This window comes from Anarrhichthys ocellatus, unplaced genomic scaffold, assembly GCF_004355925.1.
Source record: "Anarrhichthys ocellatus isolate YVR2014 unplaced genomic scaffold, GSC_Weel_1.0 scaffold13, whole genome shotgun sequence".
Taxonomy (NCBI): Eukaryota; Metazoa; Chordata; class Actinopteri; order Perciformes; family Anarhichadidae; genus Anarrhichthys; species Anarrhichthys ocellatus.
In genome coordinates, this window is record NW_022280043.1 from 682,335 (window position 1) to 693,410 (window position 11,076).

Below are 11,076 nucleotides of genomic sequence, written 5' to 3' on the forward strand. Positions count from 1 at the left end.
AAAAAAAAAAAAAAAAAAAAAAAAAAAAAAAAAAAAAAAGGTTCAAATAAAAGCTGTCACTACTCGTGATCAAAATTACAATATAAAATATCTTGTGCATTACAGAATATTTTGTAATTAGATCTTTCCAAGTTTCATTCTAAGGTATAACAATAGCAATCTGTACACAATTTATATAAAACACGCAATATCCCAGAGATGTCCAGTCCCATAACAGAATATCCCAGTCTTCATCCTCCAGCCCGCTCTAGCTGCGGCCGTTTGTCTGTTATCTATTATTACTGTGTGGAGCATTAGAAGTCATCATATTATTACTATTATTGTATGTTATTACATTAACAAGATGAATTAGCCTTTCCATATACAGTAAAGAAGAAAAAAAGGCAACACAGAATGAGGCCGCATTAAAGGTTGTCACTAGATCCAAGTCCCTGAGGGGTACCACATAACAGCAGAGTGAGAGTCGGCCCTGTGGGGTTCTCTGCCACTTCTCCACTTCATTGGCTCGTGGTTCCCCCTGTTGTCCGGGAGAAATACTGCATCTGGTCCTCACCCACCACCACCTCAGTTTAGTGAAAGCAATGTAGTGGGACGGCGATGGAGGGCAAGCAAGAAGCATTGTCAGTTCCAGGCGTTCTCTGATAATCTGTACAGTACATTCGGGAAACTTAAAACTGCGATCTCTCCGCATAGGAAGCAGCTTCTGGCCACACAGGGATCTTAAGTGCTTCATTATCCGTGAAGGAGAGGGTGGTCTAAGGCCGATGAAACCTAAAGAAAACATAGGGATCTCATGAGACATGATCAGACATTCATATTCTGTTTAAAGTTACAATCCTTAAGATTTAAAAAAAATCAAACCCCATATTTGATACTAGTCATCGTCGTTATCTTTTCAGCAATAGCCATTCAATGCATTTACATTCTGTCATCATGTCTCTTTAATATAGCAGGTTTCATTGTTAGTGGCGGGGTCCGCCATTCCCATTCTGGATTCAATTTGCCCTCATAAGCTCAAGAGATTCCCACAACACACACATGGCATCCAGCTTCACTGTTTTTAATGTCACCTCGTCAGTCTCATTGTATGAAGTTACTGCTAATGCTAACCCAACATTTATGCTGAAACTGTTGAGATGAAACATGACAAAGCTTTTATTGTGAAGCAGTAACCGGAAACACAATGTATTTTTCACCGGGGTTAACGCTGTGAGCAATCCTCGGTCAACAAAACAAAGACAAAAGATATTTTCAGCATATTTTAGATGAGTTTTAAACATTTCAGCTATTAATGGAACAAGAAGAAACAGTCACAGTGAGCTGTTAGATGAAGTGTTGGAGGAAACAGACTGAAGACCTTCAACTTCTTGGCAAGGTAACAACCTTCTTATACCTTGCCCTGGTTTTGTGTGGAAAGCTATCTGCCCCGTGTGCACCGTGGAATCTCATAGGTTGCTCATGGCATGATGAGTAAAGGCCAATTATCAAATTAATTCTTTATTAAAACAACATGACTTTCTTTGCTTGTGTGTAAACAGACACCAGTTGCACTTCTGCACACAGAGTATTTGCTTTAATATTAAAAACAGGCCTCGCCAATTCAACCAGGACTGAAATCTGAAGGATTATGACGTCAAGATCCATCTGATAAAAGGTATACCTGGTGTAGATTCTGCTCTCTTCGTGGACCTCCATTTCAGTGCTCTTATAATCGTTGAGCTCCTTCCGGATGGCCGCCTAGATGAAGCAACAGGAAAGAGAGAGAGTCCCGGTGAACTCAAAAGGAAACCTGCTAAACATCACCCTAGATGCTAATAATATGTGAAACACAAGTTTGTCAAGTGCGTGCTGGACATGGCAAACTGAATGAGCACCTTGTCAGCAGGAGTCAGCTTGGTCCACGGCTTTTCTGCTCTCCGATCGTAGTTATGCGCATCGGTGACTTCCACGTACTCGTGGAACCGCAGGATTGTTCTTGCCTGTAGTTCTGCAACTGTGGGTCTTTGACTCAGCTACAATAAACAGATGTGAGTTTAATATCCAGCAAATACACGGTTCGACACTTTGATGTCTGCTGTGGATGTGTTGCCTCACCTTCCTGGTCAGCCGCCGCTTGATCTCTCTAACCTCAGCTTGTCTGTCCACCTGATTTCTGGCTGAATGAAAGAGAGGGAAGGGGGAAAAAACACTAGCAGAGCTTTATTTAGATTCTGCATGAAAGTCAGGCTTGATGTGCACCAAAGGAAGAGTAAAAGCAGTTTCCAAAATTAGATATTCAACTGTAATCCATGTTTCAAATGTCTTTTCAAGTGTAAATTATTGCTATCACAGCATGTATAAAATACTGTTCTTTTGTACACTGTGAACTGGCCGGGTTAAAATGTGTCTTTTTCTAATTCAGGGACAAAACTGGGATGTTTGTTGAAGCCCATACAAACAATTTGACCAAAGAGCAGCAGACTCAAAACTGAACTTTCTGAGTGAGGGCATTATAAGGTCCAGTAATTGATAATAACGGTGAAAAGGAAAGAAAGACTGGATACTAACGCTGAAGGATGTTTCTTTGCTCGAGCTCCTCAGCAGTGGGTCTCTGGCTAAGTCGCCTGAATTGGGAAGAAAAAAAAAAAAAGAGTCGGACTATTTTTACACAGTATCACTTTGTCATTCAGGCAGTAAGTAGGACAAAGATCTAAGAAATGATCTTCGGATTTCTTTAGTAAATACACACTCACTATTGTCAGTTTAAAGGATGCAAAAGAATCTAAATATGCACAGAAGTGCGATGATGTCTGTCTCTACCTTGTGAGTGCAGTGCCGATCTGTGTGCGGATGGCCTCCCACTGCTCCCTGCTCTGCCAGGTGAGGCCGGTCTGTCCTGGAGGCTGGTTGTCTCTGCTCCTCTCATGGATAAACCTGTCCCTGTCTGGGGCACAGGGACGGCTGCTCAGCTTCAGGGCTAAGGTGTCCTTCCTCTTCACCCTGCTGGCCAGGGCACCTGGATAGAAGCCAAGCAGAGATGTGGTCAGGTGGGAGGGAGCACACAACAAAAACAAAGGAAGTGCTTTACAAAAGTCTTGAAACATTTTTTTTTTACATATTTCCATAAAATATGGTTATGCTTACTAAGTGGCGGCTCATCCTCCTCATCGGAGTCTTCATCTTTATAAAGCACAGGACCGTCTGAGTCGCTATCCTCCCCACGCATGTGATGCTCTCCTCCTTCGTCCTCTTCCTCTTCTTCTTCCTCCTCCTCCTCCTCCTCACTGCTGTTCCCCCCCGGGATGACACAAACACCGGCGTCTCCAACCAAGCATCTGCGACTCCGTGGCTCCAGCTCTGGCTGAGGGATCTCCCCATCGTACTCCTCTTCCTCGTCCTCTTCCTCCTCTTCCTCTTCCTCCTCCGAGTAATCATCTTCAGATCTAATGGAAAGAGAAAAATAAACACACAAGCATTAAGGATACAAATAACGCATCCGTTAGCTTTTGTACTTTAAAAAGTATTGAGTGACTCACAGTTTTAATGGTTGGATGCTGACAGGAAGTGGGCGACCGCCTTGGTAGTCCGGAGGAGTTTCGAAAAGCAGTGCGTGTGCACGCTGTGACCCGTCTGGATGAGGCTGAGCCGGGCCGGGACTAGACAGGGCTCGCTGGATCATGATGTGGAGCGGGACAGGAGCTGGGCGCTGAGGAGACTCGTTGGTCGGACTCGGTGGGTCAAACAGCATTGGTATGGGTTGGGGCAGTGGGTGGGGGTAGGAGTGCTGATGGTGGAGGTGGTGGGCGTGTATGTGTTGGCGGGGAGGAGAAGGTGGTTTGTGTGTCGGCAGGGGAGGGGAGGAAGGAGGGGGAGGCAGCTGAAAGCCCACATGGAGGTTGCTGTGGTCGTCCAGAGAAAGCGTCAAGGGGTTGATGGGGTGGCTCGAGTCCTCCGTGCTGCGTTTGGTGACGGGGGTGGTCCTCTTAGGAGGCATCGGTGGAGAAGGCTTGGCTGGAACAAGACTGGCACCTCCGGTGGCTTGGGTGAAGTCACCTGCAAATGGAAAAACAGTTAATACACCCAATCATAAAGCCAAATAGATGGCTTAGGTCTCTGAGTGAGTTGCTAGCAAGTGCTTTATTTTTCTATCCAGTTTGCCGCTGGTACACGAGTGCACATGCATCAGCGCTACATGTATGATGTACCCAACATGACAGAATACACATGAACAACTACAAATACTGGGATTACATGTCTGACTGAGCACTATTGCGTGCATACAGTGTGTCGGATCACATGACTGAGTCAACATGAATGCACGCACTGCCCTAACAAACCAGTGTGCAGCATGTGCCCCAGGTCACAGAGACAAAGAAGATACATACAGCGGACATGCTCTACACAGCCAGAGTCTCAACCTGCCGTTAAACCTCGTTTATTAGCATCTTGTGCGAAAAGCTGAGATGACAAAAAAACTCCAGTTATTTGCATGCACATTTGTTTATTTGCTATAGAATTCTTTGAACGCTGTAAAACAGCCTTAAAGCCACAACAATGTTAAAAGCCATAGCCGTGCTACTGAGACATAATAAGAGATCAGTGGCGAAGTAGACTCCACTGAACTGGTTTACATCTCCCTCTCCAAGTCAAGCCCTTATGTTACAACCCTTTGGCCCCTCCATTCATCCATCCATCCATCTATCCCAGTTGAGCAGAAGCTAAGTGGATTAGCACTATAAAATTCACTTGATGCATTGCAGGCCACAGCTGGAACCTGCAAAAGGCTCCCCTTCATTTATATGCCAATTAAGAGAGTATGACATGGAAACATTCAACTGCTCACCGACACAGACGTTTCTTCTCATGTACACAAAGCGCCCAGCACACTCATTATCAGCTCATTATGTGCATGCGGCTCTTACATATACCCCATCCAAAGAAAAGCAATCAAGGCCAGTCATCAACATGTTAAAAGGCGTTGGGGAGGGAAATATGTTGGCAGCGAGAAAGGACGCGACACCATGAAGAACGCAGACTCTGAAGGGGGGCACAGACACGAGCACCCTGGCCACAGAGATACCAGAGGGCATCCTTTTACCTGAGCGCAGGCCTCCGGCCCGCCGGCACAGGTAGACGGGAAGAGACAGGTAGACATCGTAGTCACACTCTCGCTTCCAGCAGGACCAGTAGAGCGGAAGCGGAGCGTTCTCGCCGCCCTGCAGGGCTGAGACTAACAGGGAGGAGACGGAGGCCTTCAGCTGGAGTGTTTAATGAGTGTAGGTGCATGGTGGTACTGTATGTTGATATATAGATAGACTGCGCTATGAAGGAGGGGTGTTGTTGCCCTAAATGCTCATCATTCGGTCATTTATTGAAAAAAAAAAAAAAAAAAAGATCAACCACATTGTGGGAAACACTCCCATTTGTTTTCTTGCCAGGAGTCATAAGAGAGGATTGATGCCAGTCTGTTCAATATGAAACTGCAACCAGGAGAGAGCCAGATAAGCTTAACCTAAAGATTTAAAGCAGGGGGAGACAGTTAGCCTGGCTCTGTCCAAAGTGTGAAACATTTAGAGGGATCTATTCCATTCGCGTGTTCACGCCGGGCACCGTAGTTCTCATTTACACAAGAAGTCTCAGTTGGTTGCAATTTGCAACCTCGCCGCCAGATCCTACACACTGCACCTTTAACGCATACAAAGTGTAAAAACAGCAAGTTGCGGTTGTAGCTTAGCTAAACTAAAGTGACTGTCTCCAGGCTGCAGCTTGATATATACTGTATGTCAAACAGCTCCTTTAAAATGTTTCTGTTTAGTAAGTTTGCCTTCATGGACAGCTTCTGTAAACTGTCAACAACTGCATCAACAGAATTTGTTCTCTAAATTACATTTGTGGTTGGTCTGTGCTTGGTAGCCCAAAGCTTGCGAAGATGAAAATGCTGTTAGTTTCAAAGTCTCAAGTGACGACTAATAGGACATCTAGTAATATTTTTCCCCATTTGACTGGTCACTTCTGATTACATGACCGATACATGTGAGAAAAGGAAAGACAATTCTCACAGCACATCATGACAAAGAAACCTGCACATTTAAAAAGGTACCAAAACCCATCAATCCAAGAAAACAGCTCTGCCCGAGTGTCAATTAAGGGAAGATCCCGGAGGAGACAAACCCCACAGTAAACAAAAACAACCACCATCACGCTGCCTCTGTGCGAGCAGCACCCCGAAGCCACAGGAGTCCCTGTTATCTTCAGAGTGTACAATTCTGGGGAAAAGTTAGCAGCAAAAATAGTCCAGGCATAATAAGGAATTAGCTGGGGAAAAGCTACTCAAGCTGTTTAGATAACATCATTACCAGGATGTATGTGTGTGTGTGTGTGTGTGTGTGTGTGTGTGTGTGTATAGCTAGCTGTGTTGAGGACTTCTCTTTGCCAACAAATGTGCACTGACTCATAAACAAGCATATTGTATTCACCAGTGGGAAACTTATATGCTAAGTGAGCAGACATTTAAGTGTTCATAATGCACACTTGAGACTGTAATGCACGTGATCAAGTTGCCATCACCTTCTAACAACAAAAAACACACACACTTTTAAGCAGAACCTACCCAGCATGGAGGAATTGCCCCTGTTCACAGGCTTGGGTGGGGGCACAGGGGGCTGCTTGGTGCCATGAGAGGTGGAGGTCGGGGCTACACATGATGATGACTGCTGAGTGGACACACCCGCGGTGGAGACGGACCGAACGGGTTTGGGCGCCACAGCCGCAGGGCCGGAGGGAGAGCAGTACTGGTTTGTGTGGTGGTTGGATGGGGTGCGAGGTGGACCCTTGCCGCCAGGTTCTGAGGTGGATGTCATCAGCCACTTTGGAGGCATGATGGTCTGTTTAGGAGGCAGAGGTTCACGCAGGGTGTCCCGCAAGGCTTCTGGGTCAGGGACAAAATGGCTGTCTGACTCTATGAAAACACAATATCATGGGGATACGTTAGATAAAAGATTATTCCACCAAATAACTACTCTATGCCATTGAGATTGAGAAATTTAAACAAAAATGCCAGAAGCATTTTTAAATCTGTGTACACAAACTACTTTACATGGCGGGCATTTAAAAAGTGTATTTTCATCTTTACCATTATTGAATTAGTGACATCTCATTATGAATCCCTCTACATGGCTATACATGCTTCAGTGCAGGGACTGAGCAGTGAGCCATCTTCTGCTGCTACACCACTCAAAATCGCTCTCTGCAAAAGCACTTGTTTGAGAATTGTATTATCTAGGGATCAGCTGTGAAGATAAACAGAGTAGGCGGCTGCAATTACCACCAAAGACCCACCTCCCACTGCCCACCCCACAGCAGCCCCAACGCTGCTGATGCTGCTGCTGCTCCCACGCCATTCCTCAAATCTGCAGCTCTGAAGTCTAGGGTTATTTATTTACAAGTGAGCCTTTATCACTGTGATGTCACACAACCAAAGAGGAAATCATCCAGAGGAAAGAAGGAAGTGAGCAGAGAGAGAGAAAGAGGACAGAAAGCAGGAGATGTGATAAAGATAGAAAAGGAGTGGGAGAAAAAAAAAGCAGCATCAGAGAGAGAAAGGAAAAAAACAAGGCGAGACAGAGAAACATGAAGGAAAGTTGGAGAAAATATCCGCTCAATAGAAAGAGTTCTCGTTTCCTATAGTAGTTCTGCATTGGCGGTTTCAATATGATGCATTATGTTATCTATTTTCTTTTCAATTCTGTCGTTGCAACCCATGCCCCACATGTGGGTCACTTAGGTCCCCTCTCGTCTTACCGACATGCTTTTGTACATAGCTGCCAAAGTGTTCAAAAAATGAAAGTGGTTCACGTGTCACACGAGTGATAACTGGACAACTGAGATCTAAAAACAGCAGAAAACACGATTATTTCTCAAAGTGTAATGTTTCAGTAAAATCAATTAGCTGTGGGTCTTCACCAATTATCACTCAACTGACAGTGTTCGCGTTAAAGGGCAATAACGGGCATAGTGATTAATTAGGAGAAGAGAGGACGAGCTATTCCCTCATGCTCCTGAATAAGAAGCGTAGCTGGAGCAGGGCCTCCGGGAGCCGACAGGAGCCCGTCTATATCTGGGCACATAAGCAGGAGAGTGACAGCAGGAGTCAGTGAAAGCATACATAGAGGGACGAATCACATACTATCTTTAAACATGTATGAAGGAGGTCAGATTGTAAAATATACACCTGTGTCTTTGATTTGACCACAGTGATGACCCCTACAGGGATCTTATGATTACAGCTTTTTTTTTTTTAAATTGGTGGAAGATCTAAAACAAAATGACTGACCTCTGCGGGCCCTTCCCTCCTCAGCGGATGCATGCCGAGGGAGTGTGGGCTTCCAGTCCGCTTCTGCAGGTCGACTCCTCCTGCCATCCTCCGACGGGGCCTTCTGCAGCCCGGGCCTCTTCTGCCCGTCCTCGGGGTGAAGTCGCCCCCCACGTCGGCACTCTTCCGCCTGGCCGTGGCTCTGGCCCTGCCAGACCATATTAGGCTTCCACTCGCCCTCTACGTGTGCGCGTGGCCCCACCCCTGCGCTTCTCCGCACGTCCTCGTACAGTCCCGTGCCCCTGGAGCCCAGAACTCCTCGGCAGTCTCCGTCAGAGGGAGACCAACCCCTGCGGTCGTCCGGCTGGGCGAGCCAGGCCGGGTTCATCCTAAAGTCCGACTCTGAAGGGAGTTTGCCCTGATTGCACGGACTCCTGCCGCCACTGACGACTCCTCCACCTCCTCCACCACCTCCGACCCCAGTGCTCACAGGCAGAGTGTGGCCGTTCTTCACGTAGAGCTGCTTGTTGTGTGTATCTGCATCTGAAACTATAAAAGAATATAAAAGAATATTTTCTCTAGAAAACTACAAGACCAGAAACACTAAATATGTGTTTAACCTAAATGATTCTAAATGTTTCATACTGCCAACGTCTTTTGTTTGATATTGTAGAATATTTTGATATTTTAGTGTTCCCTCCTTCTTAAGGCTAAATGTAAAACAACAGAGGTGATGAAACAATTAGTAAATAGATCCATTAATTGATCAACAGAATGAATCCACAATCGTTTTGTTTTATCCTTTGGATCATTTTCCAGGCAAAAACCTGCTTGTTCTTGCTTCTTTGATGTGAGGATCGGTTGCTCTTCTCTGGTTTACTGAAACTAAAGACCTACAGTATCGTTTTTGATCTGTTGCTCTTACATATCTAGTCATTTAAAGTCGACACCTTGGGCCCTGAGGTAATGTGATGGGCGCTATTTTCCGACATTTTAAATAAGGAAATCAAGATGAATCAATAATGAAAATAATATTGAGTTGCAGCCACTTCCACAGTGAAACACGGAAGGTAGCCTTAACCCAAGCCCTGTAGACAGAGTCTATGTTTGTTGGTGTGATGAAGGAGCAGCTGTAGGTTTAATAAATGGGCTTCTGCAGCAGCAGTGGGGCCAGCATTACGCTTGCACACACCCCTCTCAAAGCTATTTTGCTGCAGGGCACAATTTGTTCCACTTTTCCTCAGCTCTGGAGTGTGGCATGCCATTTTCAACAGATATTACATTACTTTTAAAAACAGCAAGGTGAAAGGTCAATTTGCCTATTTTGGAAATATGTTTCAGACACCTGCTGGTTAGGGTGGACAGTGTTCCTGCCATCACGTACTGATGACTTAACAGTACTGTCCTGTGTGGGTGTTAGCCTCAGGGCTGCTGCTGTCAGTAACAGACACCGTCAGATGTTTCACACAAGCACTCTTACCGTTGTCCGGGACCTCCTTCAGCACCCCCTGTTCTATAAGCTCCTGCCGCGTCCGCCGCGTCGACATCTTTCTTTCCAGTTCTGCCGTCAATAAGCAGAATTCACATTACACAGTTGTCTTTTTTTTCCGAGGAAACGGTGCTTCAGTGAACACATTTAGAATGTGAATTCAAAGATGCAAGTTTAGAGATCCTTCCTCAACAGGATATTCTGTGAGCAGCTTATTGTAGGTGCACTGAAAACATGAGGAGAGCCATAGGGGCCTGTACCATTCAGACAGGAACCCAAGAAAAACCGAATGCAACCGATATGACCAGTGAGGAAGGAGGGGGATGCACTCACTACAAAACACAATGAGTTCACACCACAAACCTTCTGAAGTTTCCTTGAACCTGTCGCTGCTTTTCTTCTTCCGCCACTTCCACGGCTTGAAGATCTTGCCGAGGGTGGAGAACTTGCCCTTGCGCTTTGGGGGAGGGGTGCTGTCCCCCGTGCTGAACCCCTCTCCCACCATAGTGCTGTGGTGCTGCTCAGCTTCATCATCTAAAGATAAAAGAAGCAATTCAATATAAATCCAACAGTTTTAACCTGATTTGCGCAGCTTCAAAATAAGCACGGGAAATAGATGCATCCATCAGCAGTCGCAATATTGTGAAGTCTCGATTCTAACTGAGCTCATCTGCTGTCTTTGTAAAGAGGGCCGTGCTCATCATGGCGGTTATTATCTTTAGCTGCCACTTCTTGGGGACTGAGTGTGCTTTGGCAGGGTGATGCTGAGAGCTCATGGACTCCTCCACATATCCACAGTTAACAGGAGAGATCTGACGCTGGCGTTCAGCCAGGCTTTCTCGCTGTCAAGTGCTCACATTCCTTGGCTGGATGGAGAGTAGTGCCTTATCAGCCTTTCAGCCCTCGCTGCCTCTATAGAGAAGTATACACATGGATGCAGCGATACAGTTAGCAGAATGTGGTCGTGGTCATGAATGCATGCAGGCAACAATCAAAAAGCGAAGCGTTTTCAAAGAACACGGATCGTTATGAGATGCCATTAATGCTTAAAAAGTGCTCCATTAAATGGCATTCTGCAGTCACGGTTAAATATACTGGGCTACGTGATTGACAGGCCAACTGATAGGGTGCTCAGCTCAGAGAGAGTTTCAAACATTAGCTCTTCCAAGGCTGCAGCTGCTGTACTCAGCAGACATAATATTTACCAGTGGAGAGAGAACGGGCTCTGATTTAAAACATCCAGTCTCATGCACACACACACACACACACACACACACACACACACACACACACACAC

At 45.8% G+C, this 11,076-nt stretch overlaps 1 protein-coding gene across 12 annotated transcripts in view; it reads right to left on the minus strand.

Annotated features, from left to right (window-relative positions):
- Positions 1 to 8: 8 nt before the first annotated feature.
- Positions 9 to 11,076, minus strand: part of phactr4b (phosphatase and actin regulator 4b) — a 22,417-nt gene continuing 11,349 nt past the window's right edge. For 9 of the 12 annotated variants that reach the window (XM_031853195.1, XM_031853192.1, XM_031853194.1 and 6 more), the window contains 13 exons: positions 10,143 to 10,313; positions 9,771 to 9,851; positions 8,312 to 8,839; positions 6,590 to 6,937; positions 5,078 to 5,209; positions 3,516 to 4,032; positions 3,124 to 3,422; positions 2,800 to 2,995; positions 2,548 to 2,603; positions 2,095 to 2,156; positions 1,875 to 2,012; positions 1,661 to 1,737; positions 9 to 771 (listed from right to left, as the gene is read on the minus strand). In XM_031853195.1, coding sequence (XP_031709055.1) covers positions 756 to 771; positions 1,661 to 1,737; positions 1,875 to 2,012; positions 2,095 to 2,156; positions 2,548 to 2,603; positions 2,800 to 2,995; positions 3,124 to 3,422; positions 3,516 to 4,032; positions 5,078 to 5,209; positions 6,590 to 6,937; positions 8,312 to 8,839; positions 9,771 to 9,851; positions 10,143 to 10,313 — 2,621 coding nt within the window. In that variant the 3' untranslated portion in view covers positions 9 to 755. Of the gene's footprint in view, positions 772 to 1,660; positions 1,738 to 1,874; positions 2,013 to 2,094; positions 2,157 to 2,547; positions 2,604 to 2,799; positions 2,996 to 3,123; positions 3,423 to 3,515; positions 4,033 to 5,077; positions 5,210 to 6,589; positions 6,938 to 8,311; positions 8,840 to 9,770; positions 9,852 to 10,142; positions 10,314 to 11,076 lie in introns of those variants that run through there. The other 3 variants (XM_031853197.1, XM_031853196.1, XM_031853198.1) reach the window with 2 other exon arrangements.